Consider the following 22,086-nt stretch of genomic DNA (forward strand, 5'->3'; position numbering starts at 1 on the left):
GAGACCATGCTCAAGGTAACACTACTCTTTATAACCTTATATCTGTGCGGCCGCCCGCCCGCGCCGCCCGCGCGCACCGTGCTCGTGCAGCTGTCGCGCACCTTCGACACCACCGTCGAGACCATGCTCAAGGTAACACTACTCTTTATAACCTTATATCTGTGCGGCCGCCCGCCCGCGCCGCCCGCGCGCACCGTGCTCGTGCAGCTGTCGCGCACCTTCGACACCACCGTCGAGACCATGCTCAAGGTAACACTACTCTTTATAACCTTATATCTGTGCGGCCGCCCGCCCGCGCCGCCCGCGCGCACCGTGCTCGTGCAGCTGTCGCGCACCTTCGACACCACCGTCGAGACCATGCTCAAGGTAACACTACTCTTTATAACCTTATATCTGTGCGGCCGCCCGCCCGCGCCGCCCGCGCGCACCGTGCTCGTGCAGCTGTCGCGCACCTTCGACACCACCGTCGAGACCATGCTCAAGGTAACACTACTCTTTATAACCTTATATCTGTGCGGCCGCCCGCCCGCGCCGCCCGCGCGCACCGTGCTCGTGCAGCTGTCGCGCACCTTCGACACCACCGTCGAGACCATGCTCAAGGTAACACTACTCTTTATAACCTTATATCTGTGCGGCCGCCCGCCCGCGCCGCCCGCGCGCACCGTGCTCGTGCAGCTGTCGCGCACCTTCGACACCACCGTCGAGACCATGCTCAAGGTAACACTACTCTTTATAACCTTATATCTGTGCGGCCGCCCGCCCGCGCCGCCCGCGCGCACCGTGCTCGTGCAGCTGTCGCGCACCTTCGACACCACCGTCGAGACCATGCTCAAGGTAACACTACTCTTTATAACCTTATATCTGTGCGGCCGCCCGCCCGCGCCGCCCGCGCGCACCGTGCTCGTGCAGCTGTCGCGCACCTTCGACACCACCGTCGAGACCATGCTCAAGGTAACACTACTCTTTATAACCTTATATCTGTGCGGCCGCCCGCCCGCGCCGCCCGCGCGCACCGTGCTCGTGCAGCTGTCGCGCACCTTCGACACCACCGTCGAGACCATGCTCAAGGTAACACTACTCTTTATAACCTTATATCTGTGCGGCCGCCCGCCCGCGCCGCCCGCGCGCACCGTGCTCGTGCAGCTGTCGCGCACCTTCGACACCACCGTCGAGACCATGCTCAAGGTAACACTACTCTTTATAACCTTATATCTATCCCTCTAATCCAGTTGTTCCCAACCAGTGGTCCGTGGGAGTCAAAATATGGTCCGCAAAGTAAAAGTAGTCCCTGACTAGATTTTATTACAAGTTCATGCATACTATAATGCGAAAAGACTTTTTCCCCGACCTAATATCATTATTATTACTGAAATTGAATCTACATATATTATGTATATGAAATTTGTGTGTACCTAAGGTACGTGTTTTTAAGGACCCCAAAACTAATCCGTAGAAGAGTATGAGTTTGTTAAAATAAACGATGTAATTTATTATTGCAGCAATACCTGTCGTACCTGACCACGATGTCGGAGACGGAGCTGCTGACCCGCGCGCGCCTGCAGGCCGAGTGGGCCTTCACGGCGCAGCTCGCCAAGCGCATCAAGTGCGCCGCGCAACTCGCGCCCGTCACCTTCTCGTTAGTATACAGTATACACCTTGTTCAAGAACTAATCGTTCATTTAATTGTACATATGGCATAGTAGTGCACACTTGCCGCGTGTGATGGGTTTGAATCCCACCCAGTACAAATATTTGTCTGGGTATAAAATTACTATTTCTGAATGAGTATCGATTAGTTCATCTAACTGATGTAACTGAAATTATTCGGTAGATAAAAACCCTCTAACCTGTGAAATTGGTACTTTAACTTGTGTTTTGCATAACTGTGCGATAAGAAAAATGAGATTTTGGAATTAAAGTGTAAATCGCAATTTTAAAATTCCTGTTGTTTTGTTCCAGAAATATCACGTGTAATCAATTGAACAGACTGCTGAAACAATTCGAGCTCATCGGTGCGGAGGATCATGAAAAAGAAACTATGGAACCAGACAGGTAAATATATACATACATTAATTGTTAACTCCTAACTGCTAGGCAAGGGTTCTTCTTCATTGAGGGAGGGGTAAGATTTTGCGGCCTTTAGTCCACTACGCTGGCCATGCCACATTCACTAGATCGAAAGGTCGTAGGTTTCCACACGGATCAATTATTTGTTTTAAAGAAATATTTTTTAATGGCCTCTGTGGCGCAGTGATTAAGGTGGTCATGATGCCACTATTAGTGCGTTGAGAGGCCGCGGGTTCGATTCCCAGACGTTACAATAATTTATGAGATCCAAAATTACTGGTTTCTGTTTTAGTTTTACTTTGTGTTCGTTGTTTGTACGTCTTTAAAAGTCCCTGCGACACAAGAGCAATTGATACTGCCGAAATTTTCTTTAAAAAAAAACAATTCTAAGAACGGGAGTTGTAGTTCTAGAACTAATATTGAATCGTTAACGTATTATATGTGTGTGGTGCAGGCACGCGATCTACGCGGTGTGTCGCTCGGCACAGAGCATGTACGCGCGCTTCCGCGACGTGGCGCTGCACACGGCGCAGTGGGCGCGGGCGCTGGCCGCACGCCTGGCGCGCGCCCCCCACCCCGCATACATGCGGGAGAGGGGACAGATCTTTGTGAGTATACATTTCAAACCTTCATTCATGATGATGATGATGATCTCTTTGTCACACTGCCGGCCTGAGATGGCTAGAAGCTAATTACAGGCTCAACATTTTCGTTACATATAATATAAGATTAAAATATATGACACCCCTTATGTAGTTACACAATATGACACGTCTATTGTGACGATTGTCAACCGGCTAGCAAAAAGCGAAGTCACGGCACTGCGTTACGTCGACACATTACAAAAACGACGTCACACAGAAATACTTGAACTAATAAGTGAATTTTCATTGTTCGTAGTATTTAAACTGAGCGTCTCTGTACTTTGGAAAGCACGTTTGAAGTCGATCCCGGATGTTGTCAATTACGATAACAGTCAATTAAGCCATGTTTCGGGTATCTTGAACAACTGTGGTACTAGGGTTAACCATCGTAAAAAAAAATTAAACTATTTTATTTTCCCCACAGGACTGTCTAATGTCAATCCGCGACTTCATAGTGAAACACATCCTATACATCCTGGAGCGCAGCCGCCACGCCATGGTGGAGCACGCGCACCTGCACTGGGACGACACCGTCGTGCTCAGGATCAGGGAGCTGCTGCTGCAGATATACAAGCTTGGTTTTGAGGTCAGTGATAGTTATGCAGCTATAGGGCACCGTAGAATACGCTAGTTGCCTACCAGTCAAATCAGCTACTCTTTATGAAATATCAAAAACACATTTTAGAATAGAAATACGACGTAATGACGTCACTATTGAAGATTTTCGTTGATATCAAATTAATGTCTAATAAAATGTTTCAGTCTGTAATAATTACAATTTCAACATTATTTACGAAAAAAGCTACATAGCCCGAGCCTTTTACGAGTACGAGTTTAATAATTTTTCGTTAACTCAGGCAACTACCCAATTAGATGGCTCTTGTATCTACGGGCTCGTACACATAAACAAGCTACGCGGTAGCTAGTGGCTATCGTTCCACGGTAAAACGTCGTATCGTGCTACGACGCGGCACCACTCTACGGTACTAAGTCGTATCGTTCTACGACGCGGCATCGTTCTACGGTACGAATTCGTATCGTGCTACGACACGGTATCGTTCTAAGGTACGACGTCGTATTGTGCTACGACGCCGTGTCGATCTACGGTACGACGTCGTTTCGTGCTACGACAAATTATGTATCGTAGGAATTATGTGACCTATTTACAGTAACATAACACACAATTAAGAAGAAAATATAAATTAAATATGAATTGCACGTTCAATGTTTATATTACACGCTTATTTTTATCAAGCTTTGCATGATTATTATATTCTTTAAATTAAATATTATTATAGTAATAAATGATTAATTCCAACTAATGAGAAATAATAGCATGTTAAAATTTAATAACATGTTTTAGATTGCATGCAGAAAATAGTTATACAAACCTCACATATTATGTGTTTCTTTTACTTTCGTATGTATTTATTTATTTTCGTTTCACAGCACCTATTATGATATAAGTGACAGTTGATGTTATTGTGCAAAATTATAATTTATAGTGGCTAGTACATTCAAAAATAAATCTAGCCATTTTAAGGCGTATGGTACATAAAGTCGTTCGGAGAATTTTAAAGTCATTGCATTAAAAGTAAAATATCTATTGGATATTTGAGACATAAATATAGTTATCAACCACATTATATTGTGTACTTTAGTTTAATTTAATTTCAATTCTAAATTACAAATTGCAATAAGTTATAGATTTATAGTTTTAAATGTATTTCCTATCAGATTATATAACGACCTTTAACAGCCTCATTTACAAAAAAAAAACCAATAAACTATTCCGAAAGTCATTAAAATAAAGGTGCGTACACATAAGACCAGCTGTCACACGCCGCACGTTGTCCGCAGCTGCACAAAGAGCTATACAAGTACGCGCACCCGCACGGCGGGCGCGACGAGGCCGCGCGCCGCTCGCGCCCCGCGTCGCTGCAGCCGCCCGCCCGCGCGGTGGAGCGGCGCCGCCGCCCAGAGACCATGATACTGCACCATGCCTTTAATCCTTTGGTATGGGGCTAATATGGTGTCTTTGGTTGATTGGTTTTATTGTCTTGTGTATTTTGTGCTATGGTGTTGGTTTGGTAATTCGGAATACAGTTTACTCCGACAGGCTTGCTAGCTACTAAAGTCTAGGGCCTACATAGGTTAAAAAAAGTAATTTCTTGTATATTCGCAAGCCAATAATCCTCTTTACATACACACCGCGCGAGCGCGCGTGTAAGGGGAAAGGAAAGATCACGCGCCGCGCTCATCTGTCCGCGCCGATAGTCTTTGTCTGTATGTCTTGAATTCGGTTTTCAGTAGTTCGGTAACTAATTGTGTTATCGAGTGGTTTCATGTTAATATGTAAGCGTTTTGGAGTAAAAAATACTGCAGTCGTCAGTGATGTAACCGATTTATCTGTCTTGAACTTTTTGTCTTTTGTTTGAATAATGTTAAGTGATTAAAGGTAAGGATTTGTGACTGTCGTTCTCGTGATATTTCAGTTGTGGTTTTCTTGTTTTATTAGTATACTTGGTGGGCTTGGATGAAGTATTATTAGTAGTGATTTCAGATTATCCGTTTGGCTGTATTTGTTTGCTTTTACGTGGTATATTGTTTGAACTGGTTGTTGTGTTAACATTTTCTTCTTTTATTTTGTATCGTCGCTTTATTAATGTTGCACTAACTTAATAACAATATAATATTTACTAAAATAAACTTTTTAAAATTTTAAATATTAAACCTTAAAATACCTTTTAAATTTGTTCTATAATTTATAGATGCACAAAGAGCTCCATCGTTTTGTGAACGAGGCTCCCGCTCGCCCCGCGCCGGCCCCGCGCCGCCCCGCCGCCGTCACGCCGCCGCGCCGGCCCCGCTTCATGCGCGCAGAGAGCATCGTCGATGAATACGAGAACAGCGTGTTTGATGAACGACTGTTCGATAATATACATAATTTTGGAGAAAAACAGGTAAATATCGTTTTAACGGTAGTGCAGTAGTTAACGTATTATGACGTGAATTCTATTGAGTTAGAAGGTAATTTTAGATTATCTTTTAACTCGAGTTGCTTGTTTGAAAAAAAATATGGCCATATTAACTACTAGCTGACCCGCGCAACTTCGCTTGCGTCACATAAGAGAGAATGGGTCATAATTTTCCCCGTTTTCGTAACATTTTTTATTGCTACTCTGCTCATATTAGTCGTAGCGTAATGATATATAGCCTATAACCTTCCTCGGTAAATGGACTATCTAACACTGAAAACATTTTTTAAATCGGACCAGTAGTTCCTGAGATTAGAGCGTTCAAACAAACAAACAAACTCTTCAGCTTTATAATATAGTATAGATAATATCGCCATATTTTTTATAAATAAAGATTATAAAACCGCACTAAGATTAATACTAATTAATCTTAGTACGGTTTTATAATCCTTCAACTTTCAATAATTGAAAGATTAAAGCAGCCTAAAGGTCTACGTGGTGGCTTCGGCCCCACGCACGCCTTCCAAATGTCCGGGGCTCTGTAGTCCCGAGATATACAAAAGACATACAAATAATAGTAACGTGCCGTTACCGACAAACTATAGCAAGCTTAATAGTCGTTCAGGGCACGTGTATTGAGACATATTACGGGACAAATCCTCTAATATGTACCTCAAAAAGTGTAAACTTATAAAGTTCGAAACTTCCAGACTCAGAACAGCATCGAGCTGCTCCTGTCTGGTGAGCAGCCGGCCAGTGACGAGGAGGTGGAGCTGCGGGCTCCAGCACCTCGCGCCGCCAGCCGCGAGGAGAAGCAGTGGGCGGCGCGGGTGGCGCGCGCTGTTATACAGTTCGCGAGGTGCTGGATGCGCTTTGTGGTGGAACGGTGTGATCGTGGGAGGGGACTGCGGCCTAGGTACATTTGCTTAGACTTTTTGAGATTCATTTACATGTATTTATTATCCTCTTATTTTTATCTGGTATTTATTTATTATTATCAGGTAAAAGGCCCGTCCCAGTTGTGCCTCGGTTACAGTTACCTTAGGACATTTTACCCTTAAACATTCTTAAAGTATACAGGATGATTTTAAAAATATTTACAACTTCGCAGGAGAAGATGGCTCTAGATATATCTAAGAGCTACGTAAAATTCCATAAGGAAGATTTTGATTTTTGAGTTAATCGCAAACAGATTGACGCGGCAGAAGGCTTTGTTTCATAATTTCTTATAGATAGCTTTTCTCTAAATTTATTTTAAAATGTACCTTTATTGTTTCAGATGGGCGAGTCAAGGTCTAGAGTTCCTAATGTTGGCGTGTGATCCACGAAACACGAAGCACCTCAGTGACGAAGAATTTGAGGTAATACATACTTACACACACTACAATACCTAATTATTATATAAAGCAATTACCCACCGAACGGATGTATATTTCGCGAAAAGTCTGTTTGACAAAACCTTTGATACACAAAGGTCTATAACTTTAACTTCTTTAGTCTGGGCAATCACTAAGAAATTCGACGCATAAAAACTCAAAATAAATATTTTTGACCCACCCGGGATTCGAACCCGACTACACTACAGAGAATATTGTAGAATTAAACGTATCTGTAGAAATGTTATTAAAATCGTATGTTTTTAAGGTTATTTATTCAATGTATTGTTTCAGGAGCTGAAAACATTAATGGATGGGTGTATCTCACATGTAGTGGGCTCTCGTCCGTCACCACTAACGGCTGCACACTCACCACGCCCACGGACCAGACTACCTGTAAGTATACTCAGAGAAATTATATCTCTGGGCTCGGCCGGTTGAGTATCCGACTTCGTTCGTTCGTTGTATGGTTAGTGGTTAACCTAGTGTCAAAGTTGTTCAAGCCGCTCGAGAGGCCTTTGACGTGGCTTAACGACTGTTATCTTAGTGAAAACAGCCGGGACCTACGTTTTACGTGCCCTCCGAAGCATGGAGACTCCCAGCTCAAATACCTCAATCACCCATTACAATGACCGCGCAGGGGTTGCTTAACCCACAGATCGTTTACCGACCGGTGAGCGCAACTGGCTATGGGTGCCTGCTGACCACAAGTTCCCGGGCACGACTTCCAGATTGGACAAAGTGCTATTAGTCTTTTATTAATTAAAACTAGGTTATTTTTTATAGTAGTCCAGAGTAAATAAAATATTATCGAAGTTTGAACATACAGTCTTGAGTTTCCCCGGCTTAATCAACGGTAGCTTGCTAGCTAACCAGTGTTTATCATGCGCTATTTTAGACATAAAAAGTTAATCGAAACCCGATTGAGTTCAAACTCGATTCTTTTAAAGAGTTTGGTCCAAAAGTACTCAACGATTTTAATATATAACACATTATAATGTGTGTGTGTGTCTGTATGTGTCAGAGCCCGTTCCCGGGCGGCAGTTCCCGCGAGGCGGCGGCCCCGCCCACGCCGCCGGCCGAGGCCGAGGCGTGCCCCGCGCCGCCCTGCCTCGACACCTACTCCATCAGCGACGCCTCCTCCTCCACCACCGCAGGTAACTACACGTGTCTTATGCAATGCTATGCGATGCCCAGCGTTATTCCAACGTATTAAGAACTTTAGTGTATGAAATACTGCGTACTGGCGTAGGCAAGAGGCTTCAGAAAAATAAAGTTATTCTAAGACTATATCTAGTTGCTTTTACATCTTGAATTATACCTTTGTAAGGTCGTTTCTCGTTTGTCTTTTTTTTTTATAAAATTTTCAGTTCGACCTAGAATTTAGATCCCTTAACTATCTGATAAAGGAATTATCCCGCTCATGACTCTTACTCTGGCATTCCACCTCACGATTAGATACAGAGTCCCAAATCAACCCAGAGGCACTCAATTCAATTCAAAATTAATAGGAGTACCATGCTTGACTTACGTCTTATAATCATAACTTTTAAATTCTCGCGTTGCATGTTTAATGTATAATAGAATACGGGAATGCCTGCGACCACGGCGAGTGCAACCTGCGCCGAAACGTTAGGCATTTTAAGGTAAAATGCGTGTTCGCGTTAATTCCCGCATTCTATTATACATTACGTCTTATAATTTAATTACATAGTACCCATAAAGTTAGGAAATGGAAATTCCTTCTACATTTAAGAAATAGGAAACCTCTTTTCATCATTAAGACAATAGCTAAATAATTTTAATGTATGTATTTGTCACAGCTCGCAAACGTCGCGTACTCCGCGCAACCCAGCAAGTGGACCGCGAGCGAGACGCGCGGCTCCGCGACGCCAAGAGTGTGGGGCGCGTGCTGGAGGAGGCCGTGACGTATGAGCCCAAGCTGCGGCAGCTCACCTTCAAGTGGCAGAGGGGACTTAAGATCGGCGCCGGGACCTTCGGCAAGGTAAATTACAGACTAGTTATTGGATTATGAAAAGTGGAATAAAATTACATTTGAATAAGTTTCTAGGTTCTTTATTCACTCATGTAACAAGTACAGAGGCTTGTACTTTAATGCTAAACAATATAAACAACTGACAGTTGACTAATTACACATATTTGTATTACCTACATCAAAACATAAATTGGGTACTTGACTACAGTCAAATCAGCTACTCTTTATGATTGCCCCGATACGGCGCTGCATACGCTGGCACACTGCCAGGCGTGGTCGACGCAGCGCCGTCAATTGACCGGAGTGGTCGGGAGCGACCTCTCGCTCTCGGCCGTGGTTCTGTCCATGGTCGGGAGCGAGGCAGCGTGGTCGGCCGTCGCCTCGTTCTGCGAGGAAGTTATATCCGCAAAAGAAGCTGCGAAACGGGAGCGGGAAATCAACGCTCCCCTCCCATCCCGCGCAAGACGCACTCCGGCCCCCGTGACGCGGACATGTGGGCGGCGGAGGCGGAACGCTCCGTCGCCTGGACAGGGAACAGGTCCGAGAGGCGGGGGAGTGCTGTGTGTTCCTGGCGCACCCCCGTGAAGTGGAGAGCTAGGGGGGGGCAATCCCCATGCTCGCCCCCGCTCGAAGTAGGGCCCGCATCCAAAGCGGGCCGTCACCGGCTGGGACGCGGAGTATCCGATTGGAGGTACCGCGTCCTGGCCATCTCATGGTGACTGTAGAAGGAACCCGTCAGGTTTTTAGTCGGTATGCCCAAGTTAGCCGGAACGCCTAGCCGGCGGGAAAGCCCGACAGACCCCCGCTTTCCTCCCTGGGGCGGGACATGCAGTAATGCATTTTCCTGACGCAAAAAAAGCTACTCTTTATGATATGTCAAAAGCATATCTACTATATAAAAATAAGTCGGGTTTTCCTTCCTGACGCTATAACTCCAGAACGCACGAACCGATTTCCACGGTTTTGGATTCGTTGGAAAGGTCTCGAGCTCCGCGAGGTTTATAGCAAAGAAAATTCAGGAAAAAATTCAACAGAAAGGCGAAAAAACAGAGAAAATCATTTTTCTCATACAGCGCCATCTCTGATACATAGCATGTACTACATACCAATATTTGTATCGTATTTCTTTTAATATTTTTATTTGACAGCTACTCATTGTAGATGGTGCCGGTGCGTGATATATTGTTTGACAGAGAATTTCATGTGAAAAAACGGTATTGTGTTCAAAAAAGTAAAAAATATAAGTTATTCGTTTCCTAACATTTTAATTGGAAACCAACAAATCAATTACGTGTATTGTGCAGATTTTTATTCGATTTCAACAGCAGGCATTTTGTCTTTAAGGTGGTAAGTTAAACTGTGTAAATTATGTGGATCGTGCATTTGAGGTTAAATTCACTACTCTGTCCATAGTCCAAAATGCCTAGAGGACGACGTGCGAACATCGGCCGCCGCACAAGACATGCAAGCCAGCAACAAGTGTATTCACAGAACTTAAGCGAAGTAAGACAAAATATAATAAGAGAAAATGCCCGATTAAGACAGCGCGTGAGCACACGAAGATCATTGGCATCATACAATCGCTTGGCATTCCAATATGATCCCACTGCGAACTACAGTAATGATGAAAATTTAGATATTGGACCAATGACGACTGTATGCCGATATTGTAATGCGTTAAAGTTTAAAAGAGAAACGGCTGGATTGTGTTGCGCAAGTGGAAAAGTCAAACTGGATCCATTACTTACACCACCACAGCCACTGAAACAATTGTTCGATGGAAGTGATCACGATTCCTACCATTTTCTTCAACACATCCTTGAATACAATAACTGCTTTCGCATGACTTCCTGTGGAGCTAATATCATTCGAGAAGGCGGCTTTATGCCGACTTGCAAGGTAAAAGATACAACACACAGAACCAATCACTCACACTAACAAAATGAATTGCAACAATAAAAACTACATATACACCAAACACTACACCATCACACGATCAGAAGTTACACCGTATTCTTCAACAAATGATTGTTTGCAATTACAGATACAAGGACAAATATATCATTTGCATGGTTCAATGGTGCCATCACCGGATGAGCCGCATCAATTTCTGCAAATATATTTTATTTCGTCGATGGTGGATCAGCTGAATGTGCGTTGCAATATACAGGGAACACAACAGTTAAAGAGACGAATTATAGAACAGTTGCAAGCATTTTTTCACGCTAATAACGCTGTGGTTAATATGTTCAAAACAGCATTGGAACAAATGCCATCGGATACGCACAAATTTGTCATAAGAGCGGATTGTACCCCAACAGGTGAACACGTGCGAAGATTCAATGCACCCACCGTTAATGATGTTGCTGCAATTATTGTTGGCGATCCAACTAAATCGCGAGACATTGTCGTTCAGCGAAGAAGCAATATCATGCATCGTGTAAACGAGACACATCGTTTGTACGATGCGTTACAATATCCAATCATTTATTGGCAAGGGCAAGACGGATACGACATCACGTTGAAGATGGTCGATCCAATTACAGGTAAAATATTCACACACTAATTATATTGCTATTATTGGTTTCTATTAACAATTCATTTAATTTTGCATTTTCAGGTGTATCAACGAATAAAAATCTAAGCGCAATGAATTACTATGCGTATCGTTTGATGATTCGTACACATGAGGAGAATGTCATTCTGAAGTGCCGTCGGCTATTCCAGCAATTCGCTGTCGACATGTATGTCAAAGTCGAGACCGAACGTTTAGCGTTCATCCGATACAATCAGGCAAAGCTACGATCTGAGGACTATATACACTTGCGTGATGCTATTCATTCAGATGGCGATGTTCAGAATGTTGGACGTCTGACGATTCTTCCATCATCATATATCGGAAGCCCACGCCACATGCACGAATACGCTCAAGACGCTATGACGTACGTGCGAAATTATGGAACTCCGGATTTGTTTATTACGTTCACTTGCAATCCGAAGTGGATGGAAATTGAACGTGAGATGGAACCGGGACAAAAACCGCAAGATCGCCATGACATAATCGCCAGAGTATTTCAGCAAAAACTCAAGGTTATGATGGATGTGCTTACTAAGTATCGAGTTTTTGGTGACACACGTTGTTATATGTACTCGGTGGAATGGCAGAAGCGTGGACTACCGCATGCTCATATCCTAATTTGGTTGCTGAACAAATTACATTCAAATGAAGTGGATGACATCATATCAGCTGAAATTCCTGATCCAGTCACTGATCCCCATCTACACGACATTGTGACGACGCAGATGGTGCATGGACCGTGCGGTGCTTTGAATCCATTATCGCCTTGCATGGCTGATGGAAAGTGCACAAAACGATATCCGCGACCGTTAGTTGCTGAAACAGTCACAGGGCACGATGGATATCCAGTTTATCGTCGGCGTTCAAAAGAAGATAATGGTCGAACTATTAAAGTCAAAGTTCAAAATCAAGAGATTGAGATCGGAAATGAATTCATTGTACCATATTGCCCGCTGCTATCACGAATTTTCGAAACACATGCAAACGTTGAGAGTTGTCATTCGGCCAAATCAATCAAATATTTGTGCAAGTACGTCACAAAAGGCAGCGACATGGCTGTGTTTGGTATTGCGTCGGAAAATGCGAATTATTGCGTAATTTGAATCCACCGCGACTTTGCAACGGTACTCGACTTGCGGTAAAAAGACTTATGTCGAATTTGATTGAGGCAACCATCATTAACGGAAAGTACGCAGGTGAAAATGTATGTATTCCTCGAATACCAATGATTCCGACCGATCTTCCGTTTGACTTCAAACGATTACAATTTCCAGTTCGCCTTGCGTTCGCAATGACAATTAACAAGTCGCAAGGCCAATCGCTTAGTGTTTGCGGGATAAATTTAGAGAATCATTGTTTTTCACATGGACAGTTATACGTTGCGTGTTCACGAGTTGGTAAACCATCCGCTTTGTTTGTGTTAACGTCAGACCAAAAAACAAAAAATGTGGTTTACCAAAGAGCACTTCAATGAATCTTCGAATAATTTGCGGACACGTATAACGCTTCGATTCAGTATTTACTTTGGATTCACTTTCATATACTTAGAGAAGTTCAACTAAATGACACTTCATTTTTGTATTCAAAATGAATACATTACTGTTGTGAAATGCAATATTTTTTTTTCCTTTTCAAATATAAAACATAAAAAAATGTTTCTTCATCTCTTAATCACAAAACGAAATGTTACATAAAACGAAGCCATTTGGTGGCGAAACGGAGTTCGCCGGGTTTGCTAGTTTTAGTATAGGAATACGGTGTAAGACGTCACAGTTAAGTATTTTCGTTGGTATAAAATGAGTTTCTTTGCAATTTGCAAATACAAGTTAAATAATATTTCGTTAATCCAGTCAACTACTCAATTCTCATCATCGGGACTGGCAGCTGCGCGGCGAGCACTTTCTGTCTAAAATAATTCTAAACATTATCAGCATGATTAAATCCGGGCCTGCGAGCGGTTTATGTAACGTTCAGAGTGTCGTCCAGACGTCGAATTCACGTTATAATACATGGTGAGAGTGACGAGTGTAACGTGTAATGTAATCACGTTACACTCGTCTGGACCCGGCGTAAGAGACTGAAATCGCGAGGTAAGTTCTAAAACGGCGCGGCCGCCTGCGTTGACACGTGTAGCCGCCCTTTTAGCGGCACTGACCGCCTATCGCTGAGGGCCGCTAACTGTCCTCTGACATTCCGGCTTCAATTAAGTAATGATTCAATTTATTATGTATTTGTGCAGGTGTACACGGTGGTGAACACGGAGAGTGGGCAGCTGCTGGCCATGAAGGAGCAGTCGGTGGGCGCGGGCGACCGGCGCGCGTGGCAGCGCGCCGCCAACGAGCTGCGCGTGCTGGAGGGGGTCATCCACCCGCACCTCGTGCGCTACTACGGCTGCGAGCTGCACCGGGTAACCACATACATACATGCACACATACTTACATACAAACATCATCAGCAACCTAGCCTTTCTTCCAACTATGTTTGAGTCGTCTTCCAGTCTCACCGGATGTAGCTGGATACCCGTTTTCTATAACAAACACTAGCTTTTCCTGCTGTTTCATCCGAATGAATGCCACTTGAAAAAAAATATCCCGTTCTCTTTCCATCTTCGTAGGAATTTCGAAAAACCCACTGCCTTTAAACCCCAAAAAATCTACATACATGACATTCCTATGTTCAGTAAGTAGTTGCAGCTGTGCATTGTATGTCAGTTATTCTATAACCGAAGAGATCATTTACTTGTTGATAATCATTTGGATAGTGGTCAACCTAGTGTCAAAGTTGGCTTAGTTTGAAATGTCCCAACGACTACAATATAGAGAAACAAATAAGAGCGAAATTTTACGTGCTAGTCGAAACCCTCTCAGATGCCACACCATTGTTTAACTCCAAAATTGTTTACTCACTTCTAATATTTGTAATATTAGTGCTATAATAAACCAATACAATTGTTGTATCCAGGAAGAGATGTTGTTGTTCATGGAGCTGTGCGTGGAGGGCTCGCTGGAGGCGCTGGTGGCCACGTCGGGCGCGCTGGCCGAGCACACGGCGCGCCGCTACACCAAGCAGCTGCTGTCCGCCGTCATGGAGCTGCACTCGCGCTCCATCGTGCACCGGGATATTAAGAGTACGTGCATGTACATTATTATAATACTGCCTATTAACTATCTCAGTGTGTACATATGTGATTACCACGAGTCGAACCAACACATTATTTCACAGTTTCTTGGTCAAGAAATGCATAGTGTTTTATTTATTTTTAATATAGGTCAGAAGAACAATACTAGTTTGTGCCCGCGATGTTGTCCGTGTAACAAAAATTCTTGTCGATCTAAACAACCTGAAAGTTTTGAAGTAATTGAGTAATAAATAGCAATATGTCTATAGAATCTATACTAAGCATCCGAGTAAATAATATAGAAAAGTAATTATACCGGCATATCAAATACCCGATAAAAATATAAACTTCTGATCTATAGCTTCTCTATCAATAAATAATTATTGTCTCCAGGCGGCAACATATTCCTGACGAACGAGGGCCACTGCTTGAAGCTGGGCGACTTCGGGTGCGCAGTCAAGATCCGCGCCAACACCACCGCGCCCGGCGAACTGCAGGGATACTTCGGCACACAAGGTACGTCAAATCAGCTACTCTTTATGAAAGCATTTTAGTGTAGAAATACTGTCATAGTGACGTCACAAGTACAGTATACTGCCCCCGAGGAGTGAAATGACGCATCCAATATAAAAAATAAAGACAATTCCCGCACAAAAATTGTGTTAGGGGCACTTTTTGAACCATACAAACAACGGGAACAATGTACAACCAGATCCGAAACAATTATTTGTGAATCGCAAAAATAATTGTAGGAAAATTATGATTCTCTTATGTGACGCAAGCGAAGTTGCGCGGGTCAGGCTAGTACTTTATATTTATAACAATATTTACTTGTGTTCCCAGCGTACATGGCTCCGGAGGTGTTCATGAATCAGACAGGCCACGGTCGCGCCGCTGACATCTGGTCGCTCGGTTGTGTCGTTACCGAGATGGCATCCGGCAAGGTATACCATACTTTATATACTTTTATACCAGGTTCGGCTCCTGATTTCGTTTGTGTGTTTCGACACAAGCCTTATAAGTGTAATTTAGATTGTAAACTTGAATAAAAAAAACTTAAAACAAGGAACGGATTGATTATTAATAAAAATCTATCTGTGCTCTGTCTGTCTGATACGTAAATTGTAAGTAATTGTTCTATGCTCTGTGGTAAATCCGGTGAACAGATTTTGATGCAATTTAGCATACAGCTTCTTAAGCAACCTCTATAACCTTTTTTTACCTTACCGAAAATACACACGGGCAACAAGAATTGGCTAGTTTGGCCCAATCCTATCAAAAAAGAATTAAATACATACGTACGTACATACATACATACATTACAAACTTGCCTTACCTCATTCACATACAAACATTTCATCATCATGTCAAAAAAAAGTATACAAAACAATTTTTTCCCATTCGCAGCGTCCATTCTACCAATACGACAGCAACTACCAGATAATGTTCCTGGTGGGCAGCGGCGGGCGGCCCGAGATCCCCGCGTCGCTGTCGGCCGAGGGCCAGCAGTTCTGTCGCGTGTGCCTCACGCACGACCCGCTCGTCAGGCCAAGGGCCGAGGCGCTCACCATGCACCATTTTCTTATGGTAAGCTGAGTAAGTAGTATTTTGTTATTAACAATCGGGATGGGTATATGTATACTAGTTTTAGCTATGGATGATGACAGAAATTACTTGTAATTATTGACTGATTCATTGGTTGATTTACTGACTGACTTATTGACTGACCGATGGACTGATTGACTGACTGATTGATTGATTGATTGACTGACCGACCGACCGATTGATTGACTGACTGATTGACTAACACATTGATTGACTGACTGTCTATGACACATTTATTGACTGATTGACTGACTAACTGACACATTGATTGGCTGACTGGTTGACTGACTGTCTTATTAACTAACTGATTGACTGACAGTAGTCTAGTAGTCGTAGTCTGAGCCTTTTTTATGAGTACAATTTTAATAGTTTTTCGTTAACCTAGACAACTACCCAATTCTAGTTTATACTAACACTTTCGCTTACATTTTTATATTAAGACTAATTTATTTTATTAATTATACTTACTAATAAAATAATCATTACAAATTATCATCATTCAAACCTTATCATTTGCCATTTAAAACGCTTTAATGTCAAACTCTCGGTACTAAAGCCGGAAGAAAGCCGAGCTACTAAAATGTAAACGGTATTTAATAATAAAATTATAATGTATGTTTTTCTTTCTCTTATTCAGGTGAAAAACGACGACGACTGCAAATGCGAACCTGGTTTCCTCATCACGTAGATGACGTCACACACTAGTCGACTACAGAATCGCGGCTTCTACACATAATAACTAAATTTCTAAACGTCGGGTAACAATAGGTTATTGTAGCCTTTAAAATTCTCATCGAGACAATAGGTTAGATGGCTACCAGTCAAATCAACTTCTATTTATGAAATATCAAAAACATATTATAATTAGTATAGGAATACGAAATAGTGACGTCACAGTTCGTATTCTCGTTGGTATCAAATGAGTGCCTAATAAAATGTTTCAGTCTGTAGTTATTACAATTTCAACAATATTTACTAGCAAAATGCAGCCTGGGCATTTTATATAAACTTTTTTCGAATAAAAGTTTAATAAGTTTTAGTTAACCTAGTCACCTACCCGATTCTCGACCGACCCGTTTAGCAATTTGGTGTTATATATACGGAACTAGTTTGACCGTTTAGTAGAACTCACGGATAAACTATCTATTAGATAAAGGTAGCAAATTAACGAAAAAATACTGTCAATTATGTACTTGACTTCGGTCATATGCGTAGAACTAAACGTAGCATGTTTGAAAATGTGTCCAAATTTTGATTTTTTTTCGTTATAATTTGGTAATGTATGGCTAAGTTTAGACTGCTAAAGAAATTGTGACGTAAATGTGAACAAATAAAAAAAATACGTCAAAGTCCTTTACAGTGGACTATCATTCAAAAATATATTATATTACAAGAGTTTCTTTCTTGAAAAAAAGGGAGAGGTTAGGCCTCGAGTCCGCCACGCTTACCAAGTGCGGGACTTCGCATCCTTAAAAATGTTTAACAATATCTGAGCCATGCAAAGTTTCATCTCGATGTTTTCCTTCACCGTTAGAACAAGTGATAATTATTTCACACATAACTTTGAAATGGCATTATTGTGTTACCTCGGGTTCGAACCTGCAACCACTGTATTTATGATTTATTTATATTGTGTATCTCTCGCCTCATAATAGCTATATTTTTGTACTAAAAGTGCAGCAAAATTGTATGTTAGTAATTGTAAAATAGAGAGGTTTTCGTATTGTAGCTACCATTTTGAAAATTGGGTATTTGACTGCTAGTGGAATAAAATACTACTTAATGTTTTAAACCAATGGTTCCCGACCAGTGGTCCGTGGAAGTCAAAATATGGTCCGCGAATGACTCTAAAAGTAAAGATTTTCAGAATGATTACAACACTTTATTTTTAATATACTTACATAGTGGTCCCTGCTAAAAATAATTATATAAAAGTGGTCCCGGACTAAGAAAAGGTTGGGAACTCCTGTTTTAAACTAACGGAAATTTCAAAGTTTATTTCAAAGCTGTCAAAGATGGTTTTAACATATTATATGTATTAATCTGTTTAATAGGGTAGAATAAAAAGTTTCAGTTATTGATTTTAATACATGCTCACTTGGAGCAAAAGTCTAGCCCCATGCCGTAAAACTTGTCTTCGATGCTTTAAACTTAAATGTGTAAGAAACAGACTTGCGAACTCTTTATATTATTGTGCATTAACCCAGTCAAGTACCCAATTTGTAAAATAACAAATTAATTGTATATAGAAAAGAATATTATGTAGATAATTATATTTTCATATGTAATCCTACTTAAGTAATAAGTGCACTTTTAAAGTGTTAACACTAAGTTTAATCTACGTAAGACAGTTTCAAGAATAATTTTGACATTTTTGACAGGTGACATACAGCTGTCAGAACTGTCAAATCTTGCAATAACGCTCACGTTGGCCCCAATATTGGCCCCAACGTTGTTCGTCCAACGTGTGGATCTAGAAAATGGCATTGGTCCCAACGTTGGAGCGAGCGTTGGGACTAACATGTGGAGCAAACCTTAAGCTACTCGTTACACATACTCAATAAATAGCACGAAAGCATGCTTCTATTGAACAATTGCTAGTAATACTCGTGTCAAAAAATTGCTTATAATAATAATAAAGTGCTCACCGGTCAACGATATGTGGGTAAAGTTAGCCTTGGCGTGGTCATTCCATAGATGGGTGACCACTTTATGGTGAACAGGGCGTCTCTGTACTTCGGAGGGCATGCAAGAAGTCCCGTTTGTTGTCTACTATGATAACAGCCGTTAAACTTTAACGAAGTCCTTTCGACGGCTTGAACAACTTTGACACTAGGTTGACCACTAACCATACGATAATAAAAATGCTGGTATGATCATGTCACTTTTAGGCATGTATGTATAGTAGCATGTTTTCATACTAGTATTGAGCATGTGTAACAAGCTTTAAATTATTTGACTATGAAAAAACAGACCCTTAATAGCAGTATTCGGTGTAATGGGTATGGTCGCTGACTGCGAGGGTCGTGGATTTGATTCCCATACAGAACAAATAGTAAAATTCATAATATTTATTATAGTATGTATTTATTTATGCAAATGTAGTCTAGTCTTATATACACCCGCCGATTGAGGTTTTGTCAATGTTATTGACTAGATGGCACTAGTGGGTACTGCATTTTAAACATAACATTTAAATTGTATAAATTAGTGAAGAAATATGGTTTTACTAGCTTTTGAAGCATTTATATAAAGCATTTTATGATCATTCCGTTGCAAAAATATACTTGCCGTTATTTCTTTGTAGTCTCACCAACGCCACCTAGGGTAAACATATTGATACTTTCGATCAAAAAACTTATGTACAGTTCGACAACTTAGTAAAGAGCCTTGGCATGCACTATTTATCTTAATTTGAGTGAACAGTAAGATTTATTCCGTGGCGCAGTGGTTTATGTCGCCACGCCGCTTGCGTCGGGAGATCGTAGTTTTCATTCCCGCACGGAACAATTATTTGTGCGATCCACAAATAATTATTTCGGGTTTGATTGTACTTTGTGTCTGTTGTTTGTATGTTTGTAAAAGTCCCCGCGACACAAGAGCAATTCTTAATGCGGGTAGTTGTGTCTTTTAAAAGAAAAAAAAAACTGCGTCCCCCGGAAGGTGACTAATATTCTAAATATATATAATTTTGTATGCCTCCGTCAGCCACGAATAATGCGTACAAGGCTTTCTACTGACTTGTTGAAGTTTTTAATGTATTTAATACAGAACAATGCAATTATTTTAACAATCAAACAATGAAACAAAGTCATGATTGTGTCATAAAAATGGATTTGCAAAACGATTTTAAAGTAGGTAGACGAAAATTAAAACACTACAAAAATATACCTGTCTCGCTCTAACTGTATGAATTGTAATATGAGTAAAAAAGAAGGTCGATCTTTGTGTTAAAAAAATGTATTTGCAAAATAACTTAGTAGTAGGTAGGCGAAAGTAAAACACTACAAAAATATACCTGTCTCGCTCTAAATCAAGTGTATTGTAATATGTGTGAAAGAGAAGGTAGATCGTTGTTACACGTTATAAAATTGTATTTAAAAATGTATAGTTATATTGACTTATGAATTGATAATTTGATACGGTCATTGAAATAAATGGATCACCGAATATTATTTTTTTGTTTTATTCAAACCAATAATAAGACATTCCTCTAGGGTATTATAAAAATAACTCTCCTACATAATATATATGAAATCACGCCCTTTTCTCATATAAGTCGACAGAGACCAGACAAAAAAATTATACTGCCACTGCTGGACAAAGATTTTCTCTCAGAATGAGGTAGAGTTCACTACGCTTGTCAAGGACAGACTCAGGTCTTAGCAACTTCAAGGACTGTTAAAGAACTTTTAGGTATGCAAGGTTTCATCAAGATGTTTTCCTTCACCGCTATAACAGGTACACATAACTTCGAAACGTCGTAAATTATTCAATACTATTCATGTCCATTCTCTTTAGGTTACTTCGAAGTAAATAAACCACGAGGATATTTCTTAAGATAGGTACTACTATTTACAGCATCTGCTACGAGTTTTACCGTAGCAAATAATGTAGGTATCGTAGCACACGTAGCATCATTTCAATCTATTCTTAGATCATTATCTGTTCTATTAATATAAAGCTTAAGAGTTTGTTTGTTCGCCAATCTCAGGAACTTTTGGTTCGAAATGAAACAATAGTTTAGTGTGTATTTAATGAGGACAGCTTTAGTTACATCATCACTGCATGACTAATTGAAGTGGAGCTATATAATAAGCTGTATTATATTATAACGAATTTTACCGTCTTAGGAGAAAAAATTTCAAAAATCCTGTCTTAGTGCTCATTTACTTACACTTCCTAGGGAATCTTCATAGCAAATTTCAACTATCTACGCTTAGTAATTTCGGCTGTGCATTGTCCATCAGTCAGTCACTCAGTAACATTATAAAGTTAGATAAAACTGATTAATAATTATAATTATACAGTCCGATAACCTGATTTATATGAACTTTAGCGACGACCGTTTCATAGTCGTGTGTGAATATGTCAGATTGCTGTAAATGCGGGACTTCCCCGGAATCCTTTGCATGGATTTTTCCTTTAAAGTCGGGTCATTGAACTGTTATCTATAATCGTGTAACTTGCGTCTACCACAAAGTCCAACGATAGTGACTGTAGCGACAGATTTTAGACAAATCTTTATAATACTAGTTATTTCTATCAGTAGGTATTTAATAATGTTAGTCCCAAGTAATAGGGGACGAGCCTATTGCCATATACCAACCGGACAAGTAAATAAATTCCGGGCTACTATTTAGATAAATTTTATAAACACAAATTAGAAAAAGTCTAAAGAAACTTAAGCCGACCATGGAATCAAACCCGAGACCTCTGTGCAGCAGTCGCATGCATTACCGACTGCGCCACAGTGACATATAATAATAATAAAATTAATAGGTTTTCATAAAACTTTAAATGCCTTAAGTGAAAATTGAGCATCGAGTACCTATGTATTTTGTGTTTAAATCTGACCACAAGCCGAAAAGTGTTTCAAAACAATATAATATAACTGTGGTTTTTAGGGCTCCGTACCTAGAGGGTAAAGACGGGACACTAATACTGAGACTTCGCTCTGTCACCAGGCTCTATAAACTAAACCGTGATTGCAAGTCAGTTGAA

General features: G+C 41.1%; 1 protein-coding gene across 3 annotated transcripts in view; it reads left to right on the forward strand.

Moving 5' to 3' along the window:
- Mekk1 (mitogen-activated protein kinase kinase kinase 4) overlaps positions 1–20,537 on the forward strand; it is a 58,695-nt gene extending 38,158 nt beyond the window's left edge. For all 3 annotated transcript variants that reach the window (XM_076119713.1, XM_076119714.1, XM_076119715.1), the window contains 17 exons: positions 1,500–1,636; positions 1,960–2,052; positions 2,522–2,675; positions 3,136–3,297; positions 4,572–4,727; positions 5,483–5,674; positions 6,400–6,605; positions 6,969–7,050; positions 7,360–7,461; positions 8,090–8,222; positions 8,889–9,070; positions 13,879–14,046; positions 14,601–14,766; positions 15,151–15,273; positions 15,601–15,701; positions 16,165–16,344; positions 17,000–20,537. In XM_076119713.1, the coding sequence (XP_075975828.1) occupies positions 1,500–1,636; positions 1,960–2,052; positions 2,522–2,675; positions 3,136–3,297; positions 4,572–4,727; positions 5,483–5,674; positions 6,400–6,605; positions 6,969–7,050; positions 7,360–7,461; positions 8,090–8,222; positions 8,889–9,070; positions 13,879–14,046; positions 14,601–14,766; positions 15,151–15,273; positions 15,601–15,701; positions 16,165–16,344; positions 17,000–17,050 (2,388 nt within the window). In that variant the 3' untranslated portion in view covers positions 17,051–20,537. The remainder of the gene's footprint in view (positions 1–1,499; positions 1,637–1,959; positions 2,053–2,521; positions 2,676–3,135; positions 3,298–4,571; positions 4,728–5,482; positions 5,675–6,399; positions 6,606–6,968; positions 7,051–7,359; positions 7,462–8,089; positions 8,223–8,888; positions 9,071–13,878; positions 14,047–14,600; positions 14,767–15,150; positions 15,274–15,600; positions 15,702–16,164; positions 16,345–16,999) is intronic.
- The last annotated feature ends 1,549 nt before the right edge of the window (positions 20,538–22,086 follow it).

Source organism: Anticarsia gemmatalis, chromosome 11, assembly GCF_050436995.1.
Source record: "Anticarsia gemmatalis isolate Benzon Research Colony breed Stoneville strain chromosome 11, ilAntGemm2 primary, whole genome shotgun sequence".
NCBI classification, from domain to species: Eukaryota; Metazoa; Arthropoda; class Insecta; order Lepidoptera; family Erebidae; genus Anticarsia; species Anticarsia gemmatalis.